We start from the raw sequence: 17,148 nt of genomic DNA on the forward strand, positions 1-17,148 counted from the left end.
GAAAGCGACAGGTTAGAAGAAGCCTACATAACCAACCCATAAAGTACAATGTAACATCCATATATGGCCAGCTATGTAAACTTTAACAGTGATTTATTCTGCAATAGATGTCGTTCAATTAATAACATACATTTTGTCTTCTTCTAACGCCTCTTAAGGGGAAAGTAATCTAAAAGTAACTGAATTTAATCAGATTACATTACCGAGTTTGGGCAATCCAAAAGTTACATAACTGATTACAATTTTGGACAGGTAACTAGTAACTGTAACAGATTACCTTTAGAAAGTAACCTACCCAACCCTGGTGACCAATAGAATTTGATTTGATTTGACTGCCGGCAGAAGTGAGTGGAGAGAGGAGAACATACACACACAGACCTGACTCTTCTCCTCTATATTATCCTCTGCCATCTACCCATCTATCCTCTCAACTCTCAGTCCAGAGTGTGAATTATACTGTGACATTCAGGGGTTCTCTATTTTTTTTTCCACGGGACCTTCTACGTGAAGAAAAAACATCCTAATAGTGAAGACATGTAATTTAACGATAACATTTTTTTTTCATTATCTTTTAATATGAACACAACCATTCATGGTGTTTTCATCTTATTGTCAACCAATTAAGAGTAGGCTACATGAGCATGTTTGTCCACATAAATCCAGCATCATAACAGTGCGCTGTGCACTTGTGCCATTTGAGACACACACACAGTTTAAGTAGACCGGAAGTGACACATCTTTTTTAAAAGGTCAAGGCCTGAGTTAACTGTACTGAACAAAAATATAAACGCAACATGTAAAGTTTTGGTCCCTTGTTTCATGAGCTGAAATAAAAGATCCCAGAAATGTTCCACATACGCAAAAAGTTTATTTCTCTCAAATGTTATGCACAAATGTGTTTACGTCCCTGTTAGTGAGCATTTCTCCTTTGCCAAGATAATACATACACGTGACATGTGTGGCATATCAAGAAGCTGATTAAACAGCATGATCATTACACGGGTGCACCTTGTGCTGGGGACAATAAAAGAGTACTTTAAAATGTGCAGTTTTGTCACACAACACAATGCCACAGATGTCTCAAGATGATGGCGCGTGCAATTGCCATGCTGACTGCAGTAAAGTCCACCAGAGCTGTTGCCAGAGAATTTAATGTTCATGTCTCTACCATAATGTTGTTTTAGAGAATATGGCATTACATCCGACCGGCCTCACAACCGCAGACCACGTGGAAACACGCCAGCCCAGGACCTCCACATCCGGAAACACGCCAGCCCATGACCTCCACATCCGGCTTCTTCACCTTCAGGATTGTCTGAGACCAGCCACTCTGTTGAAGCTGTGGGTTTACATAATCGAAGATTTTCTGCACAAACGATCAGAAACTGTGCTTTTCACGGATAAGTCCCGGGTTTCAACTTTACCGGGCAGGTGGCGTCGTGTGGGCGAGCGATTTGCTGATGTCAACGTTATGAACCCAATGGTGGTCGTGGGATTATGGTATGGGCAGGCAAGCTACGGACAATGAACACAATTGCATTTAATCGATGGCAATTTGAATGCACAGAGATACCGTGATGAGATCCTGAGGCCCATTGTCGTGTCACTCATCTGCCTCCATCACCTCATCTCATCTGCGTGCTTGTTGTCTTCACCAGGGTCTTGACCTGACTGCAGTTCGGCTTCGTAACCGACTTCAGTGGGCAAATGCTCACCTTTGATGGCCACTGGCAGACTGGAGAAGGGTTCTCTTCATGGATGAATCCTGGTTTCAACTGTACCGGACAGATGACCGTGTATGGCGTTGTGTGGGTTAGCGGTTTCCTAATATCAATGTTGTGAACAGAGTGCCCCATGGTGGCGGCGATGTTATGGTATAAGCATAAGCATAAGCTAAGCTACGGACAACAAAACACAATCGCATTTCATCGATGGCAATTTGAATGCCAAAAGATACTGTGACGGGATCCTGAGGCCCATTATCGTGCCTTTCATCTTGTTTCAGCATGATAATGCATGGCTCCATGTCGCAACGATCTGTCCCAGTTCTTCAATGGCCCACATACTTACCAGACATGTAACCCATTGAGTATGTTTGGGATATTCTGGATCTACGCGTACGACAGCGTGTTCCAGTTCCCACCAATATCCAGCTACTTCACACAGCGATTGAAGAGGAGTGGGACAACATTCCACAGGCTACAATCAACAGCCTGATCAACTCTATGTGAAGGAGATGTGGTCGTGCTGAATGAGGTAAATGGTGGTGACACCAGATACTGACTGGTTTTCTGATCCACGTCCCTACTTCTTTAAGGTATCTGTGACCAACAGATGCATATCTGTGTTCCCAGTCATGTGAATTCCATATATTAGGGCCTAATGAATCTATTTCAATAGAGTGATTTCCTCATATGAACTGTAACTCAGTAAAATCTTTTAAATTGTTGCATTTATATTTTTGTTCAGTGTATTTTCATTTTTAAACCATCTTTGATGGGATTGTCTCGGGAATGGGATGAAAAGTGCAGCCACATGGAAAAATGGTAAATGTTTAAACCATGACACAGAGGTGGGGGTGTTTGTTTAATTTGGAATCATCTCTTATTAAAATATGTACTACTGTAGCAGTACAAATTGCATTTGAAACAAATAGGAGCAGAATTATTAAACTAGCATTATTTATTTGTTGCATTTAGGTAGACTCATGTCTCGTTTAGGTAGACTCATGTCTCGTTCAGGGGTTCTGAGACCCGCCTGGGTCCCCTGTGATTCACACTCTGTCTCTCCCTCCCTCCAATTTTATCTCCTTTTCCCCTCTCCTGTCCTCTCCTGTCCTGTCCTCTCCTGTCCTCTCCTGTCCTCTCCTCTCCTGTCCTCTCCTCTCCCCCTCACCCCTTCTCTCTGTGGATGAAAGAGTGGCTGATGGTTTGTATCCAATCAGAGGGTTAGTGGAATGGAGGAAAGAATAGAAGGAAGAAAGCTCCTGTGATCAGGCTTGGGGGAGACACGGAGCATTTGACATCTAAATCAACGTAGGCAACAAGCGTAAAGTCTCTCGTGCCGACACACACACACACACACACACACACACACACACACACTCTCTGCAGGAGGGTGATGACTACTACACGTGGGTGGGCTGTGAAGAGATGGGCCTCTTTGTACTTCCAGACGGCTATTGACCTTTGAAGACATCTACTGGGAAGCCCATCAATACAGGCACGTCTGTGTTTCGTCTGTGTATCTGTGCTGGGATGCCCATCAATACAGGCACTTCTGTGTGTGTTTTGTCTGTGTATCTGTGCTGGGATGCCCATCAATACAGGCACGTCTGCGTTTCGTCTGTGTATCTGTGCTGGGATGCCCATCAATACAGGCCTGTGTGTGTCTGTGTGTGTGTGTGTGTGCGTGTGTGCGTGCGTGCGTGCGTGCGTGCGTACGTACGTACGTACTGAGAGTGGAAAACACCATCCAATGGGCCTAACATGAGAACATCTGTGAGGGAGGAAGAACATCCCTCTTCTTCCCTTCCCTATATACAGTGGTAGGAAAAGCACCCAATTGTCATACTTGAGTGAAAGTAAAGATAACTTAATAGAAAATGACTCAAGTAAAAGTGAAAGTCACCGAGTAAAATAATACTTGAGTAAAAAGTCTAAAAGTATTTGGTTTTAAATATACTTAATTAACAAAATTATTTTTATTTTATTTAAGGATAGCCAGGGACACACTACAACACGCAGACATCATTTTCAAACGAGTACATTAGAGTGTTAGTGATTCCGCCAGATCAGAGGTAGTTGGGATGGCCGGGGATGTTCTCTTGATAAATGCGTGAATTTAACAATTTTCCTGTCCTGCTAAGAATGCAAAATGTAATGAGCACTTTTGGGTGCCAGGGAAAATGATTGGAGTAAAAAATACATTATTTTCTTTAGGAATGTAGTGAAGGAAAAGTAGTCAAAAATAAGAATAGTAAAGTACAGACACCTCAAAAAACTACTTAAGTAGTTTTACTTGAGTACTTTACACCACTGCCTATGCGGTACAGTATGTAACAATACTTGTATTGGTTTTATAAGTATTTGTTATGCATTTTGGCAGTATTTAAAAAAAAAAGTTTGCCAAATGATAGGTTCGCCTATTCGATAGATTGTGTCTTCTTTGTCATATATGTATTTGTCATGTTGATTTATCTAAATATTATTTGTGTTCCTCATTGATAAACCTACATCGCCTATCGAGTTTAATTGTAATGTTTGTTTAGATGTTTAGTGTCTCCCTGCACATGAATAGGCAAAGGTGAGCTCCTTTTCCTGGCCTTCCTTGACTGTAGAATATGATCAGACTTGTGCTGCGTTCTTAACCAAGTGGGAAGGTGGTAATTTACCAGTTGTGATGTCGTAAATACCAGTTTGATTCATTCACATCCTTTGAACTCTTTGAGAAATGCCGATTGGCTAATGGCCAACAGGCTGAGTCAACCATACACTAAAAGGACAGCTACTGTGTTAAGTTTGTAAACAAATTCTAGTGTTCATAAACCAGATTTATATGTATTGCTTTTTATAAATTATGTTTTGTCATCAACAGAAAAGTGTTTGGTCGTGGTTTCTATATCCCCCTTTGTTTTCTACTGTGTTATTGACTTATTAATTGTTTACTCCATGTGTAACTCTGTGTTGTCTGCTCACACTGCTATGCTTTATCTTGGCCAGGTCGCAGTTGCAAATGAGAACTTGTTCTCAACTAGCCTACCTGGTTAAATAAAGGTGAAATAAAAATAAAAATAAAATAAAAAATCTACATGTCAAGGAAGAAAGCATTATATCACATTCAAATGTTTTCATTCCATTTTAAATAGGAACAATCTGGATATTGCTTATTTCAGAAGCTGTAGAACTGGCAGTGATCAAGTTCAACATTTTCACATGAACAGTAAAAACCGACAGAACACTTCATTTACAGTAACATTCTCAGTAACGGCTAGAGAAAGGTTTTTCTTGCTATGACTGTGATATGTTGTTGTTTATCTACTTTAGTTGGGTGCACTGACTGTAAGTCACTCTGCATAAGAGTGTCTGCTAAATGACCAAAAATGTCAAAATTGCAAAGCGTATAGTACATTATAGAGTATAGTACATTATAATACAGTATAGTACAGTAGAGTACAATAAAGTATAGTGCAGTAGAGTACAGTATAGTACAGCAGAGTACAGATGTCAAAATTGCAAAGCATGCATTATGATTCTAACGAGTTCCGCCCCCAAACAAGACCACATTTGGTTGGTCTGGACCGGACCAAATCTGAACAAATCATAGACGTCCATGTTTCACAAGTTTGGACAGTACAGTATAGTACAGTATAGTACAGTAGAGTATAGTATAGTACAGTAGAGTAGAGTACAGTACAGTAGAGCACAGTATAGTACAGTAGAGTATAGTATAGTAAAGTATAGTAGACATTCTAGTATGGTACAGTAGAGTACAGTACAGTATAGTACAGTAGAGTATAGTATAGTAAAGTACAGTGCAGTACATTATAGTACAGTTGAGCATAGTACAGTGGAGTATAGTAGAGTATAGTATAGTACAGTAGAGTGCAGTACAGTAACATATAGTACAGTTCAGTATAGTACAGTAGAGTACAGTACACTAAAGTATAGTTCAGTATAGTACAGTAGAGTACAGTATAGTACAGTAAAGTATAGTATGGTATAGTGCATTATACTACAGTACAGTAGAGTATAGTAAATTATAGAGTATAGTACATTATAGTACAGTATAGTACAGTAGAGTATAGTACAGTAGAGTACAATAAAGTATAGTGCAGTAGAGTACAGTATAGTACAGTAGAGTACAGTACAGTAGAGTAGAGTACATTAGAGTACAGTATAGTACAGTAGAGTACAGTACAGTAGAGAACAGTTGAGTTCAGTTGAGTTCAGTAGAGAACAGTAGAGTACAGTACAATATAGCACAATATTCTGTACTGTATTGTACTCTACTGTACTCTATTGTACTCTACTATATTGTACTGTACTATACTGTACTGTGCTATGCTGTGCTGTCCAAACTTGTGAAACATTAACATCTATAATTGGTTCGTATTTGGTCATATCCGGACCAAATCTGAACGAATCATAAACAATCTATGTTTTTGCCAAATCGAGGCCGGTCCTGACCAGATGTCTGTGGAAAAGGAAATCAAGGCCGGTCCTGACCAGATGTCTGTGGAAAAGGAAATCAAGGCCGGACCGGACCAGATGTCTGTGGAAAAGGAAATCAAGGCCGGACCGGACCAGATGTCTGTGGAAAAGGAAATCAAGGCCGGACCGGACCAGATGTCTGTGGAAACGGAAATCAAGGCCGGACCTGACCAGATGTCTGTGGAAAAGGAAATCAAGGCCGGACCGGACCAGATGTCTGTGGAAACGGAAATCAAGGCCGGACCTGACCAGATGTCTGTGGAAAAGGAAATCAAGGCCGGACTGGACCAGATGTCTGTGGAAAAGGAAATCAAGGCCGGACCTGACCAGATGTCTGTGGAAAAGGAAATCAAGGCCGGACCGGACCAGATGTCTGTGGAAAAGGAAATCAAGGCCGGACCGGACCAGATGTCTGTGGAAAAGGAAATCAAGGCCAGACCGGACCAGATGTGTGTTAAAAAGGAAATCAAGGCCGGACCTGACCAGATGTCTGTGGAAAAGGAAATCAAGGCCGGACTGGACCAGATGTCTGTGGAAAAGGAAATCAAGGCCGGACCAGATGTCTGTGGAAAAGGAAATCAAGGCCGGACCTGACCAGATGTCTGTGGAAAAGGAAATCAAGGCCGGTCCTGACCAGATGTCTGTGGAAAAGGAAATCAAGGCCGGACCAGATGTCTGTGGAAAAGGAAATCAAGGCCGGACCAGATGTCTGTGGAAAAGGAAATCAAGGCCGGACCTGACCAGATGTCTGTGGAAAAGGAAATCAAGGCCGGTCCTGACCAGATGTCTGTGGAAAAGGAAATCAAGGCCGGACAGGACCAGATGTCTGTGGAAAAGGAAATCAAGGCCGGACCGGACCAGATGTCTGTGGAAAAGGAAATCAAGGCCGGACCGGACCAGATGTCTGTGGAAAAGGAAACCAAGGCCGGACCTGACCAGATGTCTGTGGAAAAGGAAATCAAGGCCGGACCGGACCAGATGTCTGTGGAAAAGGAAATCAAGGCCGGACCTGACCAGATGTCTATGGAAAAGGAAATCAAGGCCGGACCGGACCAGATGTCTGTGGAAAAGGAAACCAAGGCCGGACCTGACCAGATGTCTGTGGAAAAGGAAATCAAGGCCGCACCGGACCAGATGTCTGTGGAAAAGGAAATCAAGGCCGGACCGGACCAGATGTCTGTGGAAAAGGAAATCAAGGCCGGACCGGACCAGATGTCTGTGGAAAAGGAAATCAAGGCCGGACCGGACCAGATATCTGTGGAAACGGAAATCAAGGCCGGACCGGACCAGATGTCTGTGGAAAAGGAAATCAAGGCCGGACCGGACCAGATGTGTGTGGAAACGGAAATCAAGGCCGGACCGGACCAGATGTGTGTGGAAAAGGAAATCAAGGCCGGACCGGACCAGATGTCTGTGGAAAAGGAAATCAAGGCCGGACCTGACCAGATGTCTGTGGAAAAGGAAATCAAGGCCGGACCTGACCAGATGTCTGTGGAAAAGGAAATCAAGGCCGGACTGGACCAGATGTCTGTGGAAAAGGAAATCAAGGCCGGACCGGACCAGATGTCTGTGGAAAAGGAAATCAAGGCCGGACCGGACCAGATGTCTGTGGAAAAGGAAATCAAGGCCGGACCTGACCAGATGTCTGTGGAAACGGAAATCATGGCCGGTCCTGACCAGATGTCTGTGGAAAAGGAAATCAAGGCCGGACCGGACCAGATGTCTGTGGAAAAGGAAATCAAGGCCGGACAGGACCAGATATCTGTGGAAAAGGAAATCAAGGCCGGACCGGACCAGATGTCTGTGGAAAAGGAAATCAAGGCCGGACCGGACCAGATGTCTGTGGAAAAGGAAATCAAGGCCGGACCGGACCAGATGTCTGTGGAAAAGGAAATCATGGCCGGACCGGACCAGATGTCTGTGGAAAAGGAAATCAAGGCCGGACCGGACCAGATGTCTGTGGAAAAGGAAATCATGGCCGGTCCTGACCAGATGTCTGTGGAAAAGGAAATCAAGGCCGGACAGGACCAGATGTCTGTGGAAAAGGAAATCAAGGCCGGACCGGACCAGATGTCTGTGGAAAAGGAAATCAAGGTCGGACCGGACCAGATGTCTGTGGAAAAGGAAACCAAGGCCGGACCTGACCAGATGTCTGTGGAAAAGGAAATCAAGGCCGCACCGGACCAGATGTCTGTGGAAAAGGAAATCAAGGCCGGACCGGACCAGATGTCTGTGGAAAAGGAAATCAAGGCCGGACCGGACCAGATGTCTGTGGAAAAGGAAATCAAGGCCGGACCGGACCAGATATCTTTGGAAACGGAAATCAAGGCCGGACCGGACCAGATGTCTGTGGAAAAGGAAATCAAGGCCGGACCGGACCAGATGTGTGTGGAAACGGAAATCAAGGCCGGACCGGACCAGATGTGTGTGGAAAAGGAAATCAAGGCCGGACCGGACCAGATGTCTGTGGAAAAGGAAATCAAGGCCGGACCTGACCAGATGTCTGTGGAAAAGGAAATCAAGGCCGGACCTGACCAGATGTCTGTGGAAAAGGAAATCAAGGCCGGACTGGACCAGATGTCTGTGGAAAAGGAAATCAAGGCCGGACCGGACCAGATGTCTGTGGAAAAGGAAATCAAGGCCGGACCGGACCAGATGTCTGTGGAAAAGGAAATCAAGGCCGGACCTGACCAGATGTCTGTGGAAACGGAAATCATGGCCGGTCCTGACCAGATGTCTGTGGAAAAGGAAATCAAGGCCGGACCGGACCAGATGTCTGTGGAAAAGGAAATCAAGGCCGGACAGGACCAGATGTCTGTGGAAAAGGAAATCAAGGCCGGACCGGACCAGATGTCTGTGGAAAAGGAAATCAAGGCCGGACCGGACCAGATGTCTGTGGAAAAGGAAATCAAGGCCGGACCGGACCAGATGTCTGTGGAAAAGGAAATCATGGCCGGACCGGACCAGATGTCTGTGGAAAAGGAAATCAAGGCCGGACCGGACCAGATGTCTGTGGAAAAGGAAATCATGGCCGGACCGGACCAGATGTCTGTGGAAAAGGAAATCATGGCCGGACCGGACCAGATGTCTGTGGAAAAGGAAATCAAGGCCGGACCGGACCAGATGTCTGTGGAAAAGGAAATCATGGCCGGTCCTGACCAGATGTCTGTGGAAAAGGAAATCAAGGCCGGACAGGACCAGATGTCTGTGGAAAAGGAAATCAAGGCCGGACCGGACCAGATGTCTGTGGAAAAGGAAATCAAGGTCGGACCGGACCAGATGTCTGTGGAAAAGGAAACCAAGGCCGGACCTGACCAGATGTCTGTGGAAAAGGAAATCAAGGCCGCACCGGACCAGATGTCTGTGGAAAAGGAAATCAAGGCCGGACCGGACCAGATGTCTGTGGAAAAGGAAATCAAGGCCGGACCGGACCAGATGTCTGTGGAAAAGGAAATCAAGGCCGGACCGGACCAGATATCTTTGGAAACGGAAATCAAGGCCGGACCGGACCAGATGTCTGTGGAAAAGGAAATCAAGGCCGGACCGGACCAGATGTGTGTGGAAACGGAAATCAAGGCCGGACCGGACCAGATGTGTGTGGAAAAGGAAATCAAGGCCGGACCGGACCAGATGTCTGTGGAAAAGGAAATCAAGGCCGGACCTGACCAGATGTCTGTGGAAAAGGAAATCAAGGCCGGACCTGACCAGATGTCTGTGGAAAAGGAAATCAAGGCCGGACTGGACCAGATGTCTGTGGAAAAGGAAATCAAGGCCGGACCGGACCAGATGTCTGTGGAAAAGGAAATCAAGGCCGGACCGGACCAGATGTCTGTGGAAAAGGAAATCAAGGCCGGACCTGACCAGATGTCTGTGGAAACGGAAATCATGGCCGGTCCTGACCAGATGTCTGTGGAAAAGGAAATCAAGGCCGGACCGGACCAGATGTCTGTGGAAAAGGAAATCAAGGCCGGACAGGACCAGATGTCTGTGGAAAAGGAAATCAAGGCCGGACCGGACCAGATGTCTGTGGAAAAGGAAATCAAGGCCGGACCGGACCAGATGTCTGTGGAAAAGGAAATCAAGGCCGGACCGGACCAGATGTCTGTGGAAAAGGAAATCATGGCCGGACCGGACCAGATGTCTGTGGAAAAGGAAATCAAGGCCGGACCGGACCAGATGTCTGTGGAAAAGGAAATCAAGGCCGGACCGGACCAGATCTGAAACAAACGTAGACGTCTAAAAAACGACATCTGTGGACTATTTTAATCAAGGCCAGCGTGGACAGACCAAATTTCAACATCTTTTCAACATCCGTGGGACCTCGGTGTAAGATGTTTCTCACAGGGACATCATGGATGTTCCCCTGCTCAGAAGTTGCATGCATCAACTAATGTTTCTATTGGCACCAGATGACTATAACAAATGGATAGCTGAACAATACAAAACATATCCAGGCGTTGTAAGATATGCCACACGTCAGCAACGCCTGTGCAGAGGAAGCAACCCCACAGACATAAGGGTCTGCTGCAATACAGTATCAACTCAATCAGGAAATTACCTTTAAATGTCTACCATACTACAACTCGGATCTTCAGCCCCACGCAATGAAACCTCCAGAGTAATGTTGATTCCTCATCCTGAAGTTGAATTCCATTTTAGCAGATGAGAGGAAAACATGGTGCCATTTTGGAAATGATCATGTCTAGTTTCTCATCAGACTGACTACACACTGGGCACAGATGTCAACTAACGTAAATTCAAAGTGAAATCAATAAAGCATTTCACTGGTCCTCTGTGGAGATGGGAGAACATTCCAGAAGGACAACCATCTCTGCAGCACTCCACCAATTAGGCCTTTATGGTAGAGCGGCCAAACGGAAGTCACTCCTTAGTAAAAGGCACATTACAGTCCGCTTGGAGTTTGCCAAAAGGCATCTAAAGGACTCTCAGACCGCGAGAAACAAGATTATCTGGTCTGATGAAACCAAGATTGAACTCTTTGGCCTGAAAGAAAAGCGTCACGTCTGGAGGAAACCTGGCACCATCCCTACGGTGAAGCATGGTGGTGGCAGCATCATGCTGTGGGGATGTTTTACAGCGGCAGGGACTGGGAGACTAGTCAGGATTGAGGGAAAGATACAGAAAGTACAGAGAGATCCTTGATGAAAACCTGCTCCAGACCGCTCAGGACCTCAGACTGGGGCGAAGGTTCACCTTCCAACAGGACAACGACCCTAAGCACACGGCCAAGACAACGCAAGAGTTGCTTCAGGACAAGTCTCTGAATGTCCTTGAGTGGCCCAGCCAGATGTGGACTTGAACCTGATTGAACATCTCTGGAGAGACCTGAAAATAGCTGTGCAGCAATGCTCCCTATCCAACCTGACATAGCTTGAGAGGATATGTAGAGAAGAATGGGAGGAACTCCCCAAATACAGGTGTGCCAAGCTCATAGCGTCATACCCAAGAAGACTTGAGGTTGTAATCGCTGCCAAAGGTGCTTCAACAAAGCACTGAGTAAAGGGTCTGAATACTTATGTAAATGTGATATTTCTGTTTATTTTTATAAATGTGTTAACATTTCTAAAAACCTGTTTTTGCTTTTTCATTATGGTGTATTGGTTATAGATTGATGAGGGGGAAAATGCGATTTAATCATTTTAGAATAAGGCTGTAACTTAACAAAATGTGGAAAAAGTCAAAAGGTCTGAGTACTTTCCGAATGCACTATATTACCATTTTCACAGCGATAGCCTATTTTTAAAATTCAAACCACCAAAAGGTCGCCAGCCTTCTAATAATGTACCCGATAGGAGCAAATCCATTCGTCGAGGGATGGAAATTAGATATGAGCAAATCCATTCTCAAGCGAGGGAAATTACTCAGTAATTGTTTGACGCAGCCCCAGGGCGATTACCGTCACGCACCGATGCTTAAACTTAAAGTGGAAACAAACACAGGCTAAAGGGAGATTTTACCAGGCTTCTGTTTTAAGATACATTTTGTTCAATGGGTTTCCATTTTCCGAACAGTTTACGTCTTTTGGAGATGCAGCAGTGGCAGGACACATGTGATGCTAATAACGTACTGGGTAATAGAAAGCAACGAGAGAGAACTAGGTCGGATAATAAATAAACCGTCTCCCTTCTCTGGACCTGGTGTTCCTTCTCACTTGAACTCCCCAGAGCCCCGTCCCATCGCGCTCTCCACGTCAGAGCCTGGTGAGATGAAAGGTAATAGAATGTCTGTCAAAACTAAAGTTTCAGTTTTTCATTTCTGATTCCCATGGAACACAATTGTAAATCTGAAATGCAACTCGATGTGAAATCACACGGAACTGTCGTCAATTAGCCTACATGGCAAACAACCTGGGGATGATTTTTGTTCATAGCCTATCAGAAATTATCTTAGGCTATTTTGAGTCCCTTGCAAGGTAGTATACTTTCTCCATTATATCCGCTGGCTGTAATTTAACATCCACTAGCTCCCCGTGTATGACAGCCCCACTACTCCCCTCCCTTCGCCCGGCTATCGCATACATTTGTCAAGAGAATCGATTTATCACATTTTTTCGTTTGGCACGACTGGTGTGAGGATTGTGACAAACTCCATCACCTCTGCTCTCTCTGCGCAGAGAGTTAAGCAGAGACGTGTGTGAGTGTTGCGCAGGGGAGATGGGCAGCAGGTTTTGTGGAGCGTTCAGAGCGATCCTGTCAGTTCAGTTCATCTATGGGTTGTTTGGCGACTGTGTGTCACGGATAAAAACATGCGTTCCTTTTGGACTAGGAGTAACATGGGGACACAGGGGAATTTCAGACCAATAGATGGTATTTTACGTCTTGGCAGCTAGGGTACCCCACTGGAGCCTACCCACTGTATGGAAACGATGTCCAAAGTGAATGGAAGGACAATAACTAAATGAGAGCACTACCTCAAAATATCATCGCCCCCCTTTATCCTGGAGCATCATTACTTATCCAAAGCTATTCAAACAGTAAATCAATTTTTAAATGGCTGAACTTGAAGTATGCAAAAATCTCAGTTTTGAGAAGGGTAAGCATTCTACTCACCTCTACTGTTTTTCAATATATGTTTGATGGTACGCTAGGTGAGGAGGGGCGAGGGCGTTTTATCAAAATGTAGCCTATGTTTAAACCTGGACCGTCTACTGAATGGATTGCTCTATTCCTAAATTCTTTGAGTTGTTTGATTCGGTATTGTTGTTCTTTTTATGGTGACAATGCCTGTGTCTTGTTGGTTTTTGAGGCTGTTATTGTGAGTGTGATAAATAAGCATTTGTTATGCATCGGTGTGGACAAAAATGCATTACATTGTTGAGTTCAATATCACAGCCCATGCGTTAATGCCTTTACAATGTAGCCAAACAGTTTTAAAAAATAACGCTTTTTTTGTTGGTATGATCCTACGATTTTTTAAATTTGACTCAGAAATTCATGTTGGGAGTGTCTTTGTCTTGCCAGGAAATCTATATGTCTTTGTAGAACAGTAGTCTATGGAATCCGAGAGCGCACGTCCACTCCTCGCAAGTGAGAGGCAGCACAAGTAGGGAACTGTCCATGGTGCTGCAGAGGAATGCCTTCTGCTCCCGGCTGGATGTCTGTCGCGAAGAGGCAGAACATCCTCTTTTTTTCCTGACAAGAGTTGCATGTGTGCTTGTTGAAACAGTTAGATACATGCTGCCGATGTAAACAAAATAGGCTGTGTAGGCTAACCATTGAGCCATTTTATTCACATTTTCTCAAGTATTATATTTTATTTGAATAGAAAAAGGAACACTTCTATCTGTAGGGAGAACATATTCAGGAGTGGACTGGGACCAAAAATCGTCCCTGGCATTTCTACCCCCCCTCCCTCTTAAGGCACCCACATGGCCCATGTTTGAGCAAAATCCCGAGTTAGACTGGGCTAAAAATGGACCAGCTCATCTGGCACCAGTCCACCCTGAACAGATTCAAGCTTAAAAAGGCTCAGAACATTCATCTGTCAAACAATGTAACCCACCCTCTAGCCAGAGGACACTGGTGCACATTGAAGGCCACCAGCATTCTGTGACGTGTATTGAAGGGTGACAGCAAACTGTTTAATTTCACAGTTATCAGTTTACTAATCTATTATTGGCCTATAAAATGTGGATAAAGTACCACCGTTTATTATGTGACTGTACCTTGCCACTGAGCCTCTTTAACGGATCTTGGTACTAGATTTGGTTTTGTGTCTTACCGAGCAGAAATTAAATGTTGCTTCATTTTGATCTGACGGAGTCAGAGGCCTATAGGCTATAGTGCGATGTTAGTCTAGACCTATAGGCTATAGTGTGATGCTAGTCTAGACCTATAGGCTATAGTGTGATGCTAGTCTAGACCTATAGGCTATAGTGTGATGCTAGTCTAGACCTATAGGCTATAGTGTGATGCTAGTCTAGACCTATAGGCTGTAGTGTGATGCTAGTCTAGACCTATAGGCTATTGTGTGATGCTAGTCTAGACCTATAGGCTATAGTGTGATGCTAGTCTAGACCTATAGGCTATAGTGTGATGCTAGTCTAGACCTATAGGTTATAGTGTAATGCTAGTCTAGACCTATAGGCTATAGTGTGATGCTAGTCTGGACCTATAGGCCATAGTGTGATGCTAGTCTAGACCCATAGGCTATACTGTGATGCTTGCCTAGACCTATAGGCTATAGTGTGATGCTAGTCTGGACCTATAGGCTATAGTGTGATGCTAGCCTGGATCTATAGGCTATAGTGTGATGCTAGCCTAGAACTATAGGTTATAGCGTGTGTAACAGTATAAATTTAGACCGTCCCCTCGCCCCCTCGCCCACGCGCGAACTAGGGACCTTCTGCACACATCAACAGTCACCCTCGAAGCATCGTTACCCATCGCTCCACAAAAGCCGCGGCCCTTGCAGAGCAAGGGGAACTACTACTTCAAGGTCTCAGAGCAAGTGACGTCACTGATTGAAACGCTATTTAGCGCCCACGCTAACTAAGCTAGCCGTTTCACATCCGTTACACTCACCCCCCTTTTGACCTTCCTCCTTTTTCCGCAGCAACCAGTAATCCGGGTCAACAACATCAATGTAACAGTATAATTTTAGACCGTCCCCTCGCCCATACCCGGGCGCGAACTAGGGGCCTTCTGCACACATCAACAGTCACCCTCGAAGCATCGTTACCCATCGCTCCACAAAAGCCGCGGCCCTTGCAGAGCAAGGGGAACTACTACTTCAAGGTCTCAGAGCAAGTGACGTCACTGATTGAAACGCTATTTAGCGCCCACGCTAACTAAGCTAGCCGTTTCACATCCGTTACACGTGTGATGCTAGTCTAGACCTATATGCTACAGTGTGATGCTAGTCTAGACCTATATGTTACAGTGTGATGCTAGTGTGTATACTGTTGCAGCCCTCCCTTTCTCAACCCATTTCCATTGACCAGAGCTATAGATAGAAACACAAAGGGGAGACGTCTGGACAGGTGTTTCCTGCACCATGTTCCTTTATGACTGTATACAGTATAGCTGCTATTATATGCTGAGTGGGTGCCCATGCCACAGATTGTTAAAGAGAAAGGTCTGTCTCTGCGTTGCTTCACAGACTGTCAACAGTTTGGTTCAACCCCTGCTTCTTGAAAGCAGCATTAGTGTCAAACTGCCACTCCTCCTCCCCTCTGTGTGTGTGAGAGAGAGAGTCAGAGAGAGGGAGAGAGAGTCAGAGAGAGAGAGAGAGTCAGAGAGGGAGAGAGAGTCAGAGAGCGAGAGAGAGTCAGAGAGCGAGGGAGAGAGAGAAATATTGTGTGTAATCTCTGGGCTCTATTTCTAATTGTGTTTGTGTGGCACACTGCTGTTAATCCCCTCCACATGGAGGAAATGGCTTTTTCAAGTAAAATGTGTTTTTCTTCCAGCCTTTCCTCTCCTGATGATGATGATGATGAGGAATCTCAGCTCGCTCACTTGCTCTCTCTCTTTCTCTCTCTCTCTTTTTCGCTCGCTCGCTCTCTCTGTCTCTCTATCTCTCTCTCTTTCTCTCTCTCTTTCTCTCTCTTTATTTCTCTCTCTCTCCCTCTCTCTCTTGCTCTCTCTCTCTCTTTCACCCTGAGCTAACATCTTCTCCATACTTCCTGTCATTCTCTTCATTCTATTTGCCTGTTTTATTCATTATTCTGCTAGACTCACCCCTGGAACAATCCTCAGCCAAATCATTTGTGGTTTGCAAGTACATAGAATTTCAAAGATCAGATATCTGTCTCTTTGTTTAGTTGGTCTATGGCATGATTTGTTAAGCCCATGTTTTTATTTATTACAATTTTTATAGTATCGTTAATGACTTGCTGAAACATGCAGTGAATACCAGAGGCTCAGTTTCGACAGGGTTGAATTCTCATGGGCATCAGGAGCTATGCATAATGGGAAATTACGTGTTGAGGAGCTGATGGTATCAGGTATGTGTTTGTGTATTTTTATGATTTTTTTCACTGGGCTTGTATGTGTATGTGTGTGTACATATACTGTATGAGTGTATTCATTTACTGTGACTGTTACTTTAGTAAATAAACCCAACTCTTCTTAGTTTAAGCCACCAGAAGCTTGGTCGAATTGATCTCACATTATGCAATCCCCAGAGCCAGAACTCTCTGCTAAAGTAAAGAGCTGCTTAAGTCTCCACTCTTCTGTTTCCTGTGAAGTCTGGGAGATCAGACAGTTTGACATGGAAGCCCAGCTCTGCTCCTACAGAGAGAGAAGACTAAAACAGTTGAGGGAATATTGGAGTGCCTGAGCACTATACTAATAATCACACATTCTATCTCTCTCTCTCTCTTTCTCTCTCTCTCTGTCTCTCTGTCTCTTTCTCTTTGTCACGCTCTCTCTTTCTCTCTTTCTCTCTCTCTCTCTCTCTCTCTCTCTCTCTCTCT

General features: G+C 44.7%; 1 protein-coding gene across 4 annotated transcripts in view; it reads left to right on the forward strand.

Annotated features, from left to right (window-relative positions):
• LOC110507225 (1-phosphatidylinositol 4,5-bisphosphate phosphodiesterase eta-1-like) overlaps positions 1-17,148 on the forward strand; it is a 147,662-nt gene that overhangs the window by 23,734 nt on the left and 106,780 nt on the right. Inside the window, exon 1 of one of the 4 annotated variants that reach the window (XM_036964770.1) lies at positions 12,879-13,265. The exons of the other annotated variants lie outside the window; for them this stretch is intronic. Coding sequence (XP_036820665.1) covers positions 13,223-13,265 — 43 coding nt within the window. The 5' untranslated portion in view covers positions 12,879-13,222. Of the gene's footprint in view, positions 1-12,878; positions 13,266-17,148 lie in introns of those variants that run through there. 4 annotated transcript variants of the gene reach the window in all.

This window comes from Oncorhynchus mykiss, chromosome 27 (assembly GCF_013265735.2).
Source record: "Oncorhynchus mykiss isolate Arlee chromosome 27, USDA_OmykA_1.1, whole genome shotgun sequence".
Taxonomy (NCBI): Eukaryota; Metazoa; Chordata; class Actinopteri; order Salmoniformes; family Salmonidae; genus Oncorhynchus; species Oncorhynchus mykiss.